Source organism: Anomaloglossus baeobatrachus, chromosome 6 (genome assembly GCF_048569485.1).
Source record: "Anomaloglossus baeobatrachus isolate aAnoBae1 chromosome 6, aAnoBae1.hap1, whole genome shotgun sequence".
Taxonomy (NCBI): Eukaryota; Metazoa; Chordata; class Amphibia; order Anura; family Aromobatidae; genus Anomaloglossus; species Anomaloglossus baeobatrachus.
In genome coordinates, this window is record NC_134358.1 from 436,117,784 (window position 1) to 436,135,243 (window position 17,460).

A 17,460-nucleotide genomic window follows, 5' to 3' on the forward strand; every position below is an offset into this window, starting at 1 on the left:
CTCCCCCAAGGGGGGGAGGGCCCGGCGGACGGATGCCTTCTGGGCCCAGGAGGGCAGGAGGCTGGCGGCTCTGGATGGGAGTCTGCTGGCAGCGGGTCGGGCCACAGGTACCCCCTGTCCTTGCAGGTAGAAAGGGGGGGTCAGGCCAGAAGATAAGGCCCGCAGTGGCAGCCCGTAGGACGGGACGGTTTCCGGGGTTGTCGCCGCGGGACAGAAGATGGAGCTTGGAGGATGGTGCCCACGCGGCGTACCAGGAGGACGGCCGTGGTGGTGGCAGCGCTTCGGCGGCGTCTGCATTACATGAGCCAGAGGCGGTCGGCTCCAGCGAGGAGGAGGAGGAAGCAGCGACGGATGAATCAGACGTCCGGATGGCGTGATTTTTATTCCAGGATATGCCGGGTCGCGGTCGGGTGAGACGGCCGTGGATTTGGCAGGGCTGGGGGGGGGCGGCTGCGGACACGGCAGCGCCGAGTGGGTTGGTGTTTTGACCAGGTATGGGGTTTACTGAAGTGGTGTATACGGTTGTGGAGAGTGCGCATGCACCGCCGGCGGCATGGACGGGATCGGTGGTTAGTAGGCGCAGGTGCGGCAGGCAGAGTGAGGGCGCATGAGGCGGCAGGGGAGCATTTTCGGGCAGAGGCGGCAAGGGCTGTGACAGAGTGAGTGGTGAGGAACGAAGAGGTGGTGCGTCTGGCTGACAGTGGCCAAGTGTGAGAGGTATGGGTGCTTCAAAGGCCCGCTGGGGGGGCTCACTTGCTGGAGGATGTGAGGGATAAGATTTGAATGGGGAACATGTAGCAATAGTTTCGCTGCTCCCCCGGGAACAGTTTCACCTGGATTAGGTTAAGCCAAGTGATTCCAGGAAGGATAAGTAGAGGGAGGGGAGCGCCGGTGGAGGCTCACCCTCGTACATTTGCAACGTGGCTGCGGGCATTTGCGTTTTTTGGCAAGGGTATCGGGGGAAGGAATTGGGTAATTGGTTCGGCATGGTTCGGTTATATGGATCCATTTGGGGTGGCTTGTTAGGTCATATGGCGGTTTATTCTGGCTTCAGTACGCCGAGTAATTTCAGCAAGGGAAGGTGTTGCGTGCCAGTATGCGGTAGGATCATACGGGCACATCCTTATGGCTGCAGTGGATGGCGGCTCCTAGTCAGCCCCCCCCCCCCCTTTTTGGGGGGTAGTTGGCTGTTCGGGGCTTGGAACCCCGGCGACACGGACGATGAGGGTTTTTTGGGGGGAATAGAAGGATGGGTGGTGCAGATTTGGCGCGGACGGTTGTCTTAAGCATAAGTGTTGTAAGTGTTGGGTTGTGGTAAGGAACATAGTAATTCTGCGTCATTCTATTTATATTGGTGGATCTTTGCCTCCTTATTGGAAGTTTGCGCTGGGCTAGGGGACACCTGGTGGTTGTCAGTGGAAAGAGGGGTCAGGAAGTGGTGTTGGGCAGGATGGGTGGGCCATTCGGGGCCCTCCTTGTCACGATTGGGTTTCTCTGTTGGGGGGTAGTGCCGGAAATGAGCCGTATATAGATGTATATATTTCGGCTTGTTCAAAACGTATCTTATCTGGAGGAGTCATCGGTGTATGCCTGCTTGGCTCCAGAATTGTCGGCGGTTTATTATGTGTCGTTTGACAGAGGGTGGGATTTGGTAAAGGCGGTGAGCCGGGGAGCATTGATGGCAAAGGCGAATTTGGAGGCGGCATTTAGGTTGTTACTGGTCCACCCTGCTAGCTAGCAGTTCTGGTGCTGCGGTGGGGAGGGGAGTTATTATTATGTTGATCGGTGGGTGCTAATGGGTTGTTGTACCATTTTATGTTCCTTTGGAGGCGGTTATTTCTTGGTGGAGTGGTTTGTGCGTGGTGTGTCCCAGCTTACACCTCTTATTCATTATAGGTTGATTCTCTTTACATCGGGTTGGCGGGTTGATGATTCGTTGAGGTTGATTGTTTTATTACAGATGGTGGTGGATACTCTTTTGGGCCTGTTGGCGCAGGCGACGACTGAGGGTCCAACGCCAGTGATACGGTTTGTGGGGATAAAGTTTGATGTTATGGTCAGAGGGGTAGGATTTGTGGGTAATTGTGTGGTCCTATGGGCTGCAATAGAGGCAGTTAGGTCAGCTAAGACGGTGCGGTTTCAGGCGGTGCAGTCTTTGCAGGGGCGGTCGAACCACGGGTGCAGAGTTACGCCGCTGGGGTGCGTGTCTGCTGGACGGCTGGCGATGGCTGCGCCAAGGGTGCAGCCATCGGATCCTTTGTGTGTGGTCACGAGGGAGATCAATGATGATCTGATGGTGTAGGAGGTTTTTTCTTACGGCGATTTAGTGGCCGCGGATTGTGGCTGGGTAAGGTGCTACCTGATGGAACGTAGCTGCGGTACTCGGAGGCAGCGGGTCCAGTTGTTTTCTGGTTGGGCATTGTGGGGTAGCGCTTCCAATCGGTGGTAGTGGTCGGGTGGTGGAGGTTGGCAGTTTTTTCCAAGAGGAAGGTGTGCTGTCATTCTGGCTATCAGTTGGTGGAGAATTCGATTAATAGTTGGTTTGCTAATCCTGGGGCCAAGGGTGGCGTACTTGCGACAGTTGGTTTCTCAATTGGATGTGTTTTTAAATAAAAAAAAAAAAAAATGTTATGCGTGGCGCAACCAGTACTGGGGTTCGCCTAGGGAATAGCAGCTGCTGTGTTTCCTTCCAGTTCTGCAGGTCTCGGGAGTTGAGGCCGGGTAGCAGACGAGGTGGGCACGGTGTGTCCGGAGGGCTTGTGGAGTCTGGTGTGGCTGTGTTGGGGAGCGGCTCGGTGCCCAGTGACTGAGGTTATTTGGGGCTGATATTCAGAAGTATGGGTGGCGCGGATAACGTTTGGGACAATGTGTGAGGAAGGCCCGGTGGAGTATTTGATGGTGGCGTTGGCAGTGGTGAGTAACGGTTTTCAGGCTGCTAGGCCGGCGTCCGCAGTGGAGCAGAGGGTGGCGGCTGTGGCTGTCTTGTTAAGGATTAGATGTGGAGAGATGTTTTCGCAGGATCTTAGGGCGCGGCAGGCCTTGAAGGGTTTGGTCGTAAGGGTGTGAGGGAGCGGGATACAAGGGTCCGTCTCCGTTGTTTTGTGGCAGCGTTTGGTGAGTGGTTTGTGGCGGCTATGTTCATCTGAGCATGAGCGGGTTTTTGTTTCCCTTGTCCAAAATGGTTTGTGTTAGCCTTTTGGGGGGCTTTGAGATTGTGGGGTTGGTCAGCCCATCTACGGTCAAGAGCGGAGGTTGGATGTTGGAGGATGTGTCCGAGGTGGTGCAGTGGGTTGAGCGCCGGCTTTGTCGCTCACCGAATTAGATTAGGCGGGTGGTGAAGGTTGGTGTTGTTATACGCGGTCCCGGGTGCGGAATTATGTTGTGAGGGCGCCCAGGCTCATTATTGTGTCGCGTTTGTTAAGGTACCATTTTGTGGCAGTGCTGCAGACTTGATTGCAGGTGGCGGGGGTGGGCGCCCGGAATACTATGGGTCGTATTCCTTCTGGATTGGGCTGCCACGGAGGCCCCTCGGTGGGCTCAGAAAAGGGGTTGTGAGAAGTATTGGGAGGTGGGAGTCCTCTTGTTTCGGTGTTACGTTTGGCCTCAGTTGTTATCGGGTTAAGGCAATGGGGGCATTTGAGTCTTTTGGGAGTGGAATGGGTTGGCGTAACAGGTTGGTGTTATCTGTGGGTTTATAACCCCTGGGTTTTTGTGGTGAGGGTGTGCCTCATTTGGATATTTGGGCATTCGTTGGTTCTCGGGGCCTCGACGGTCTGAGGCTCGCCTGAATGTTGCCAGTTGGGTCTGGACGGGTCGATGGTACTGGTCCAGTAAATTGGAGGCAGCGATTTGGTATCTCGAGAAGTTATTTATGAATGTTTTAAAAAAAAAAAAAAAAATTGTTGGTTGTTGCATTGTGTAAGACATACCTGAGCTTAATCGTGGGGTAGTTTTGATAGTGTGACCAGGTTGGAATGGCGTGTGGCTCGTGCGATAGGCAGTATCAATCGAGCCTTATTGGGGGGGCGGCGCCAAAAGTTGGTGGCGCTGAACTGGTGGTTTTGGGGATGCGATGGGGGTGCATCTTCACGTGCTTGGTGCTGTTTTGTGGACGCTGGGATTGCGTGGAGGTGTGGTACAAGCTTTTGGTGTGTGGCGGGTCCAGGCCACGTAAGGAGTCACGTGCCCTGTCCTGTGGCGGGGGGTAGGTCTGGTCCAGAGGCGGTTGAAGGCAATGGTAACTGGACAGAGAGACACCATCTTGGTATGGTGGCTCCAGGTTCCGGGATGTTGCAGGCACGGGGTTCTGCAAAGTTGGGGGGTTAATCCGTAGGTGATTAATACCTCATCTCTGGGTCGGTGTGTTGCGGCCAGGGATACTGGGGTGAGAAGTGGTTCCTGGACTGGGCCTACTCAGGGTTGTATATTTACTGTATTGGTTACTGTGTTACCTATTGTTATTTGTTGGGGTCGCCTGTTGGACGGCGCCCCCTTGTGTTAGTATGTAAATAATAGGTAATAAAGGCTGCTGTGGCCAATTTTAAACCAAGTCACATGCAGTTCGTGTATTATTTACAGATGGTATGGGTGGGTAACACACATACAGCACGACTGGAGAATCCTTCCTCAATGGTCAAGAAAGCCATGGAACCCATAGGGTGGAGGGGCGACATGACTAGAGGGAAGGGAAGGAGTGATGGGGTTAATGGAAACAGGAATGGTTTGTTTATAAGGCAGAGTAAAGGGATTGGTGGGTAGGAGGAGTTCCCTGGAGGAAGAGGTGGGACAGTTGAGGGGTGTAAGTAAAGGACTTTGACTTACCCCCTCTCTCTTGACTTCCGGATATGGAACGATCCCCGCCCACCCTCCCTTGTGTTTAATGCCGAGGGGAATTTGGTCTGGGTTGTTTCTTTGTCACAGCAGCGGGGGGTAGGTCTGGTCCAGAGGCGGTTGAAGGCAATGGTAACTGGACAGAGAGACACCATCTTGGTATGGTGGCTCCAGGTTCCGGGATGTTGCAGGCACGGGGTTCTGCAAAGTTGGGGGGTTAATCCGTAGGTGATTAATACCTCATCTCTGGGTCGGTGTTTTGCGGCCAGGGATACTGGGGTGAGAAGTGGTTCCTGGACTGGGCCTACTCAGGGTTGTATATTTACTGTATTGGTTACTGTGTTACCTATTGTTATTTGTTGGGGTCGCCTGTTGGACGGCGCCCCCTTGTGTTAGTATGTAAATAATAGGTAATAAAGGCTGCTGTGGCCAATTTTAAACCAAGTCACATGCAGTTCGTGTATTATTTACAGATGGTATGGGTGGGTAACACACATACAGCACGACTGGAGAATCCTTCCTCAATGGTCATGAGAAGCCATGTGGTGTTAATTTAAATGGATTGTCAAGAGAATGGGATCTGCTCAGTAACACCCAGCAGTGGCTGCTGCAGACTTAACACGACTGGAGTCTGCAGCTCTGTCCATGTCTTTATATTTGGTGGCCTCCAGGGTAAATAATAGCCATTATACACAGGGCCAACCACTCCACTGTCCATCACAACAAACTCCCTCAACGTTACAGATTCCTCCTCCCCTCTCGTATGTGCCTGACTAGCTACACCTATCCGACTTCACAACATGCCAAGTGTAAAATTCATCTTACACTTCTGTGCATTGTCTGCTCCTGTCTGGCTGATTTTTCCTTCTGCCCTGTTCAGCAGTATAGCTGCAGTATGATTTTACATCATTAGCTGGGTCTACAAATTGTCTCTCCAGGAAAGGAGACAAACTAGCCCAGTGCCACCTATTGGAAGTAGCGATCCTAAAAGTCACAAGTGGATTTTTAACAATCCTTTGCATATGACTTCGGATATATAAGCCAGATCAGAATCACAATTTTCAGACACTGTTTCGGGGTGTTTGCCCCTCGTCAGTGCAAAGTATGGGGTGTCTGATCTGGCTCTGAATAGCTCTCCAATAGGTGGCGCTGCGCTAGAGTTGTCTCCTTTCCTGGAGAGACAATTTTAATAATCCCCAGAGGGGCATTGCAGCTATAAGTCCAGTCTCCTTAAGGAGAATAGTGTTCCCCCCGTAGCTGGTTCTAGTACATCTCAACTCTCCTGCAATCCTCCACAATGGTAGCACAGAGTGTTTATTGCCTGCTGCTGACAAATCAACTTTATGAAACTGCAAATATCACTTTATTGATACATACATTTTCAACAGCAGGCCAAAAAAAAAAAAAAAAAAAACAAACAAAAAAAAAAACAACTAATTTCAGCCTCTCTATACACAGAGTCCAATCCTATAGTATGCCTTTTCTTTCTGTCCCCTGCATACAAAGCTCCAACCTGCAGTACGTCTCTCCTCTGAACCCCTGTACACAGAACCTCGTTCTGCACTATGTCTCTCCTCAGCTTTTCTGTACAAAGTCCATCCTGCAGTACACTGTATCTCTACACTCAGGTCCTTGTATGCAGCCCACCCTGCAATAGGTCTCTTCTCACAGCCTATTATATACAGCTGATACTGCAAAATGACACTCCTCCTAGTTATCAGCACCAAGATAACAAATATTCCAGATTATAGGCATTGAAGAGTATAACAACAACTATCAAGACAGGGAAAGTTTATGTTCCATCCTGGGACTAGGTAATAATAAAAATATGCCACAGGGAACTGTGTCCTTACCCAGGGTGAATGGCCTACGCCTCATAGTTCCAGGTACTCCCATCTGCACCTCAAAACCCAATCACCTCACATCAGACACTGTCAGACACACCAGTGGGTTGGTCTAGTTGGAAAAAGGGCCACCCACCTAGGTGTCAAGCAGACTGAAAGAGGGAGAGAGAAGAAGTAGGCTCCAGAGATTGAGGAGCTGGGAGAGAGCTCCTGGGGAGCTAGTGAGACTGATTGGGTCACAAGAAGTGACTCGGGTCCAGAGGAGTCGGGGACCGGTTGCAGGGACGTTAGACAGGGTATGACGGACATAGTCTTGGAGGGACTGTCGGCACCAGAAGGGCCCAACAAAACAGACCGGTACCTAGCATGATTGGGTACAAGGACCCTAGGTCAGGAGCAGATTCAACGTCCTGACAATTCACCTGAAAGGGAGAGGATCTTCAAGGACTTCCCTACACACTCAGAGATTGAGAGCATCAGCACAACGAGGGGGACAGGGTTTTTCCAGACACAGCAACCTACTAAAGTCCCAAGTGCTAACCCTTAAGAGCACAGCTACACTAAACTACACATAGTGATCAGGGCCCCCAACAGCTTCAAGCCACGGGGACCACCTACGGACAACAAATTGTGCACGGAGGCAGGCTCCGAATCACTAAGTGGGACCGGGTACTTTGACAGGCTCCCAGCAGCTATACGCAGAGACTTAGGTTTACCTACAGTGTGTGTCTCCTTTCTCCACCTCATCCAGCACCAAGACTACCCGCAGTGAGTACCCTGATCCCTGCACCCTGTCCTCCCAGGACCTACCAACCCCTTGAGCCCGGGGCCTTCCCTACCGACGGAGGGACTGACACCTTGCGGCTTCACACCATCTGCCCTTGTCCTCCCTTCAGCAGCGGCAGTACTCCCATTACCGCAACCCGCAGATGGAGTCTCGAACTTTTTCGCTGTAAATAACCCCTTTTACGAATCAGTGTGTCCGCCAAGCCTGGTCCGGACCCCACGAGCCACGACGATCCCGGATCTGAGCAGCCCAACCAACACCGGGGCGGCACACTTAAGAAGGAAGGAAAAAAAAAACAAAACATGGAGTAAAATGTAATCAAAACCTCGCATGTAAATAAGCATGGTATTTCTGGAAAGGTCATCTTATCACGACAAAAAATTAGCCCCCATTCAGCGCGATCTGCAGAAAAATAAAAAGCCTATAGCTCTCAGAATATACGGATGCATAAATATTTTTTCTCTAAAATTATTTTTATTGTGTAACAGCGGCAAAGTATACAAAACTTACATAAATGGTATTGCTGTCACCTAGATTGTCATAAGTTTGTCTTTTCAGTGGTGCATAAAAGCATTGTTGCTCACAATGTTGTACACTTATGAAATGGACAATACTGAACAGAGGCCAGACAGAGTCAAAAGTAACTCTGCTGTAGTGAATGGATGTGTCATCTGAATCACATCCAAGATTTAAATGGAAACCCTGATATAAGTGCTCCGCATAAAGCACGGGATAAAATAAATGCAAAATCTTCTTATGTAAAATGTGCCCAATAAAAGATGCAAATCCCCACTCAGGTTAGTCATCTGTAAACGAAAATATAAGGGGCTTCCATGTCACTGGTAGCACAAAAGCTCTGGAAAAGTGAAAGGCTCCCCCCCTAAATAAAAGGAAATCCCGCAAAATCTGTGCTCCCAAATCCCAACGCCCCCCATCCTTCTTGCTCAGTCTCTGTGTGCCTAAATCATATATAGAGTCCACATGTTTGCCATTTCTATAGCAAAGAAGCCCCTTTAATTGGGTGTGTTTCTCCAGAAGAATGAGCTGGGCACAATGTATCGGCACAACCACTACACTACAATGTATCGGCACTACAATGACAGATTTGACATTTTCGCACAGCATTATCCATTACTGTTCACTTCAGGAAAACACTCATTAAAGTCTAATCATCCCTATACCTGTAGATAAACCAGCAGAGGGAGGGATGTCATTTCAAAAATGGGGTCACTGGCAGTTGGGGGCTCTGTATATGGGGTTCGAAAACTACTGCACGAAAACTTGTACTCAGAGTGAAAAAAAAAATTGCTCGCTCTCTCCTGAATCTCACCTTGTGGCTAAACAGTACTGTACAGCCACATATGGGGTATTGCCACGTTCGACAGAAATTGCTTGACAAATTTTGGTGCCATTTTTTTATGGGGTTAAAACAAACTGAAAAAATTTTCTTCACCTCAGATTGGCATAAATTTCTGTGACACATCTGTGGCATCAATATGATAATTGCACCTCTAGATGAAGTCATTGAGAGGTGTAGTTTGTAGGATAGGGTCACATGTGTTCTCCTAGTACCTCCAGCAAAATCTGCGCTATAATATGATGTTCATGTTTTTAATCACATATGGGGTATTGACGTACTCCGGAAAAATTGCATAACAAATTGTATGGTTCATTTTCTCCTATTACCACTTTTGAAAATGAAAAATTTGGGCAAAGCAACATTTTAGTACAAAAAAAAAAAAATATATATAATTTTCATTAACTCTCCTGTTACACTTGTGAAAGTAAAAAAAAAAAAAAAAATGGGGCTGAAGTAACATTTTTTGGGAAAAAAGTAAAATTTATTATTTTTTCCCTTCCACATTGCTTAATTCCTGTAAAGCACCTAAAGGATTAATAAACTTCATGAATGTGGTTTTGAACACTCAGGGATGCAGTTTTTTTAACAAATAGTGTCACTTGGGTATTTTCTGTTACATAGGCCCCTCAAACTCACTTCAAAAGGTGATATGGTCTTTAAACAAATAGGTTTTGTAAATTCGTTGAACAAAATGAGAAATTGCTAAGTTAGAAGGGTTAAACGTTTAACAAAAAAATATGCTTCAAAAATGGTGCTAATCTAAAGTGGACATGTGGGAAATGTTACTTATGAACTGTTTTGTTTCACCAAATTTCCAATATTTTCACCAACGCAAAAATAACCTCCTAAATTTATATATATATAATTTATAGTATAATGAAGTCCAATATGTCACGAAAAAACAACGTCAGAATCGCCGGGATCCGTTGAAGCGCTCCAGAGTTATTACCTCAAAGTGACATTGGTCAGAATTCGAAAAATTGGCCGGGTCAGGAAGGTGGAAACAGGCCGGGGGTGAAGGGGTTATTGGTGAGATCCGCCACTACACCCTTTCCTGAAGCCGCAAACTGAACATCTGTAACAGAACCCCCATTTTAGGTATAGAGGAGAATCCAGAGCACCATAGGCTGCACTTATAATGCACACCTACCTTGCCTAAAGGAGGTATGAGCTACTTTGCAAATTTCTTTCTAGAATTTTACAGGAGGCCTAAACATAGCCTCTTCCAAGAGACACTCTAAGGCCAACAGTGAGGCCTAATGCCCTACGTACGCATGACCTATTTTACTTCCCTCCTCTTCATTGTTCAGAGAAGCCAGCTGTCTGTGACATCATTAGTGTTTTATTAGAGAAGGATGTGAATTTATATAACATGGATTCTCAGCTGACTCACGAAAACAAGGCTTGTGTATATCACAATGACTATTTTAGAGCACAGTCCCGGTTAGCATTGCAATGAACAATAACTCATGAAGTCATCCAAACAATATAATAATACGAGACACCCTATTATTAGTTTCTCCATTTATGTCGAGTAGAAGATTGGTTACTGGAAGATTTCGGTTACTTATCTTATTGCTGATCTGCTTTCACAATGTCTTTTTAGTCAATGGGAGTTTTAAAAAAATTGGAACATTGTTCTAAGAAGTCAGAAGGCCACTTGTTAGGCCATGTTCCCGCATTGCGTTTTTTGCTGTATTTTTTATGCCAATAAAAATTTGCTTTTTGCAGTACCAGCAAAAGCTCTAAGATTTCAGAAATGTCCAACACTTGTTAGAAATTGGAAAATTGCTGCATTTTTTTTTTTTTTTTAAACTGCAGCATGTCAATACTTTGTGTTTTTTCTCCCATAGAAAGCAATGAGTAAGGGTACGTGCCCACGATGAATTTTTAGTTGCTGGGTATTTTCGCGGCATTAAAAACGCAGTTATACAATTCAAGCAAGCACTGAGTTTTCGTGTGGAATTTACCCACAGCCTTGCATTAGAGGAGTTAAATCCACAGGTAAATGCACATGCATTTAGTGCGTTTTCTCTGTAGAAACACATTAAAAACTCATGGAATCCACACCTTAGAATGTCAATGCCAGTACGCTTATTTTTTATGACACACTACATCTGAAAACGTTGCTTTACCCCCAGTGAGAGCCTTTCAGAGACTGCGACTGGTTCTCACGCAGTGAAGCAAGCCTGTGCATTGTGGTCGTTGTTTCAAGGTCAAAACGTACAAGCACCCACGACACTCGGTCAAGCTCCTCGGGTACCCAAGCGCTCCGATGCTCAATCAACTAACGAGCATTGCCAAGACGCTCATCACAAGTTAGAACAGATCTAACAGCAATTAATTTGTCCAGCTTAGAAAAAAAAAAAAAAAAAAGAACTGATTTTAGCTTAATCAGTTTTTTTACTGTAACCTGAAAACAGCATGCTCCAAGAATTAAAACACAAATTTCAGCCCTGCTGTCTTATTTCATAGTCTGCTTATGTTTACTGGCAATTTTAATTTAAGCCTCTTATCTTTATTATTAGTGGGTCTCAGCAATTGTAGTTTGACTCCACCCCCTCTGTGATTAGCAGCTTTGCTCTATGTAAATGTACACTTGGGCGGAGGAGCTCTCAGATCTGCCACATAAAAAAATCTAAAATCTTCCACTGTCAGAACGGCTGCACCCAGTAATATAAATAACACATTGCTGGAATCAGGGCCTCTTTGCCTATATCATGCTGCTCTCAGATGAGATAGCAAAGTTTAAATAATATGCAATGTTTCCTTTAAAACCTTTCCCTATGCTGTGTAGGCCAATGGTCATTTCTAATAGATCAGCGTTTATACTGAACAAACGTTATATACAGTGGAACCTTGGTTAACGAGAACAATCCGTTCTGGGAGTGTGCTTGTTAACCAAGTTACTCGTTCAGCAAAGCAAGATTTCCCATAGGAAATCATTGCAATGCAGACAATTCGTTCCACAACTTGTTAAAATGTCCCATCCTAGTCCCTTATGCCATTAAACACACGCACAAACACGCACACACCTTACCTTCAGTTCCATCGCCGGCCTCCTGGGTCTTGTAGTTCGCCGAGAGGATTCCTCCCTCGTCACAAACTACAAGAACCATGAGGCCGGCGATGGAACAGAAGGTAAAGTGAGCATAATTCTGTATGTGTGTGCGTGCTTGTGTGTGTTTGCGTGGACTGCAAGAGCGGATTACAGCGTGGTGGATGTACGGAACCGGAAGTGTGTGCGGTATTTTGCTCGTACAGCAAAGCTTCCTTGTAAACAAAGTTACAAATTTACAGAAAGCTTTGCTTGTTAAGCAAAATTCTCGTTAACTGGGTTACTCGTTAAGCGAGGTTCCACTGTAATTGATTTTCACACTGTACATTTATAGGATCCAAAACTTTCCATAATAAAATAATTCCTATACAGTCTCATGAAGATTTGAGACCTTAAATAACTCACTAAAAAGTTTCCCAAGAAACACAGATTTGTTCTAGTCACATGCCATCCTTTTAATTTTGCTCAAAGACATTGAAGTAAAACAGGAATCTCTAAAGCTGGAGGTCAAAAGTAATACATGGGATTATCTTAAAAATAGAAAATCTGAATATTTTTTTTTTTTATCTGCTACATCGACTTTATATTATAGAGTTAAGACTTGACCGGCCATAAAAAAAAAACAGAAGAAAAAAAAAAAAGAAATGTGCATTGGTACCTATATTTTCAGCCATACAAGTTCTTGCTGATTTGATATTATTCTATTTAAGTCCTCTGCATTATAAGCATTTCCTAAATATGCAGTGAGTAACAAATTTTTTTTTAATGGGACTCAGATCCTACTGTAACGGGAAATGCGTAAAGGCAGTCAATCCCATCCTAAGAGGTGTAACTAGAAGATCCGAGCAGCATGACTGTCACTTAACATAGAGGATTTGGGCTATGTACTGGTACACTGTTTTATGGGACCTGACAGGCTCTTTAACCATTTTCCAGTTCCTAAGTAGAACCTCTCTGCAGGGTCATTAGTTACATACCTGTCTGGCCACTTTCCTGGCCTCCCAGTATGGTTTGGAATCTTCCACAGATCTCCCGATTTTTTTCACCATTTCATCCAATTTCAGAGTTGCTTCTGTCAGCACAGAGCGGAACTTCTGTCTGGCATCCTGAAAAAGACAGAAAGATGTTCAACCTTTCCTGTCAAAATATATCATTAAAAAGTTTCCTCTTGCAAAAAGAGAAAATGTTATGTTCAAAGTATGAAAAACCTACTTGAAAAATTTTGAAATAGAAGAATTTGGATGTCTGAGTCTTCAGTAATAGTTCTCCTACTCGCATTACAAGTTAAAAATAAAACTCCGTAATAATTTTAAAGGTAAAATAACACACACACACATTATATATACACATAGTATTATTTATATATAAATATAATATATTTACTGTGTGTACATACATACATTATAAATATATATATATATATATTTTATTGTTTTTTACACACACACACACACACACACACACACACACACACACACACACACACACACACACACACACACACACACACACACACACACACACACACAACCTAGAAAACAATTCAAAATAATGAATAGTGATGAGTGAGCACTACCATAGTTGGGTGCTCGGTAATCTGAATGAGAATTTGGATGCTCGAGCATGATGGAAGTAAATGGGGAACTCAAGCATTTTTCCAGGAAATGCTCAAGTCCCCCATTGACTTCCATTATACTCTGGTGCCATTTATCCAAGAATGTGTACATTAATTCTTGAACAAAAAAAAATAATAAAAATAAAATCTATTATTAAACATAGTGATGACCAAAGCCTTTACTCTTATCAGCAACCCATTCCCAGATCATGTCTTACGGCTAAGTGTTGCCGACCTGATCCACACTTGCACTTCTTAGCATTTCCCTTGGTAATTTGTTGACAGAGGTTATCATACTCTGTTGGCCATTTTCAGACCATTATCCCACAATGTCTCTTTGCAGAAAGCAGTAAGATTTTTGCCCTGAGAGTCCTCCACGATTCCTTTCTTGTACGTAATGCAATAGCTCTCATTTTGTCCACATATCTGGGGGTTAATATATTAGTATGGTATATTTCTTGCTCATCTGTTTACATACAGTACTGTACTATAAGATTTATAGACTCATCACCAAAAACAAAAAAAAACAGACACCCAGACACCCCCAAAAGAGTCGCACTCAAAAGACCCAAAAACAAGGGTTATGTGAGGGCCTTGAACTCACCAACCATTACTTTGACTCATGTGGGATCTTTTAAGTGCTATTCTTTTGTAGGCATCTGCTTTCCTTTATTGAAGGGTCAATCTGCCCTGCTGCACTCATTTTATTGCCTATTGACATTTTTTATGAAATGTAACCAGGGCTTATTTTTGGAGCAAGGCTTATATTTCAAGCATAAGTGAAAAAAAATTAAAAAAAATAAATCTGAAATTCATGCTAGAGCTTATTTTAATGGTAGGTCTTAGTTTGGGGGAAAACAGGTATCTATCTTCATGAGAGCTAACCAAATCTGCACATTAAAGTTTAAGGAAAAAAAGCATTTGTCAAGTATTTCTCGATGGGAAAACAAATGAATGGGTTCAGGAACAAAAATTAAATTAAACATGGCGCTCCATTAAGCGGAAGAAACATCAAGAGATTTGGCTGCATAATATTATGCTAACGCCTAGGAAAGTAAAATGTCTTGTCAATATGAATACAGACCTGAGCCACACCAATATTCGATTAATTTTGTCATCATTCATGGACAATCTTAATATATAGGGTGCATCCAACAACCAAAGATGTAGCAGTAAACAAGAAATTTGCATGTATTGGCATCATAGAAACTAAAGAGAATAGTACAGTATACCTTGGTAAACATGTCTTACTTTATATATGTTAAAATGTAAATCGTATCTACACTGAATGAGCTCTATTCACCACACTGAGCGTGCACCTCTACGCACAGCTGTCATACAAAAGCTGTTTACTGGCACCTTACCTGACTAATTTTTTTCCCTTGCTTAAGCTAGCTAGTATTCAGCACTATAAGAATAGCTAGACAAAGTATAATCTATGTTCTTTATGTTTACCTAGCATTATGTAACAGGTAAAGTTGCATTTTAAGTAGTTTCTAGAGCCAAAGTAAACTAGCTGAGACGCGAGGCACACTACCCAAGACACAGTCCAGTTAATAATTAACTAAGAAATAGCCCTGTTCCATTTCTGCAAAACTAAAGCCAACATGGTTGGTTTAAGAGGATGCTGATATATTTTATTACAAATGTTTATTTGTATAAATCAATAATTACAAAAAAAAAAGATGAGAAATCTTTCTTACATCGGTAAATGTTCCAGTAAACAGACTGGAGGGGTATGAAGCTGTTGTAGGCATATAGTGATGTTACTGGCGATATTGGGCTTTTAGAAGTATGTTCATATAATACAGTGCGTCCACCCATATGCTGTCCACCGCCATTAACTTGAGAACGGCGGCAGCTATAGGCATAGAAGTGGTGTCTAGGTATAGTAAAGTAGCCATGCGCTACGCAATGAAACCACCTATAGTGCCACCTGGTGGAAAACAACGGAGTTAGCATTTTTATCTCGAAAACGGAACGAAAGAGAAAAAGTGAATTACAAAGTTGCAGGGCATCATCAATTCAATACAAATCGACACCTTGCATACAGAAATGTTTGTTTTAAATTATTTATTTAATGTAAAATAACAGCGTGGGGTGCCCTCTGTTTTGGATTACCAGCCAAGGTGAAGCTGCCAGCTGTGGTCTGCAGGCTGCAGCCGTCTGCTTTACCCTAGCTGGCTAGAAAAGATGGGGGGACCTCACGACTTTTTTTTATTATTTATTTATTTTTTGGCTAAATACAAGGCTAGGCGCCCTTTAGTGCCACATGAAAGTCACTAAAGGGTGCCAGCTTAGAATATGCAGGGGGGGTGGGATATTATATAGGTCTTTCTCATCTATTCATCTATCCATCTTTCCCTCTATCTCATTATCTGTCTATCGATTATCTATATTATTTATTGCATTTATTGCAGTTCAACATAAAAAAAAACCGCAGGGACCAATCTGCGGAAAAACCGTGGCAAAAACGCATGCGGTTTTCCCGCGGTTTTGGTGCGTTTTTTTTACCGCAGGTGCGGTAATCTCAACTCCCAGAAGTTTCTCAAGAAATTTTCTTGAGAAAAAACACTTTTCTAGTGCGCACATAGCCTTAATACCAATTCTAATTGATCCATGAATCGCTCAATAAATTTTGGGGTTCAAACATTTTACCATTAAGTTCCTTGTTAGAGAACAGCAAGTTGTGAGAAAAGTAGTGAAACATTGAACAGATGGACATCTGCATTGAAAAGTTTAGAGAAGGTTTCATTAAGTTCACCTGAAAAGGCTACAGGGCATTAGGGATTATCCTGAAATTTCACCCGAAAGACAAAATATCCATCTATACACACACACACACACACACACACACACACACACACATTTAATTTTCCTGTATAGCAGGACAAGCATCTGTTATACTGCCATGTTACTTCTACATGTGTAAAAAACATGTTGACAGGTCACCTTTGGTTACGGTTTGAGAGATCTCCCCCACTTTGAATTTAGTACAGATCAGTTTATTTTAACACTATTTTAGGAATGGAGACATGATGATGATTTTTCTAATTTCATCTCATCATTGTAGGATAAGGTAATAACAGATGGTAAACCCAGTATCTGAATAAATCAAAACATAATTGTAGGTGAGGTACAGGAACAAAGACAAATTGATATAACCATTGATTTACTATGCAATCCAAAAATCCAGGCATAACAGACTAATGGAAAATTATTATTATGACAACATATTTAATTGATGTAGCCTAAAAATCTGTGAAGAGGCCAGGACAAATGAATATGTGACAATTTCAGTAAATACTAAGAGAAGGAAAGCAAGGGCATACCATCCATAGAGGCACACCATGCAGCTGCTATAGGGCTCGTGAGTTTGTGGGGCAGCCAAAAAGTATCATGTCTGCATACTCCATACCCCCCAACTATTGTGGACCCAACACCTCTTTAATTAATGGACAGCATTATGGTCAATACATCCCTTCCTCTACACAGTCTGAGCCCCCAAGCCCCCCCATACACACACACACACACACACACACACACACACACACACACACACACACACACACACTACAGACCAAACGTTTTCAGGACTCTGAAAGTTGTAGATTCACATTGAAGACATCAAAACTATGAATTAACACATGTGGAATTAAATACTTAACAAAAAAGTGTGAAACAACTGAAAATGTGTCTTATATTCTAGATTCTTCAAAGCAGCTACCTTTTGCTTTGATTACTGCTTTGCACACTCTTGATAAGCTTCAAGAGGTAGTCACTGGAAATGGTTTTCAACAGTCTTGAAGGAGTTACCAGAGATGCTTAGCACTTGTTGGCCCTTTTGCTTTCACTCTGTGGTCCAGCTCACCCCAAACCATCTCGACTGGGTTCAGGTCTGGTGACTGTGGAGGCCAGGTCATCTGGCGTAGTACCCCATCACTCTCCTTAGTCAAAATAGCCCTT

At 44.2% G+C, this 17,460-nt stretch overlaps 1 protein-coding gene across 1 annotated transcript in view; it reads right to left on the minus strand.

Moving 5' to 3' along the window:
- Window positions 1-17,460, minus strand: part of SH3BP5 (SH3 domain binding protein 5) — a 119,724-nt gene that overhangs the window by 28,965 nt on the left and 73,299 nt on the right. Inside the window, exon 3 of the mRNA XM_075315214.1 lies at window positions 12,857-12,985. Coding sequence (XP_075171329.1) covers window positions 12,857-12,985 — 129 coding nt within the window. The remainder of the gene's footprint in view (window positions 1-12,856; window positions 12,986-17,460) is intronic.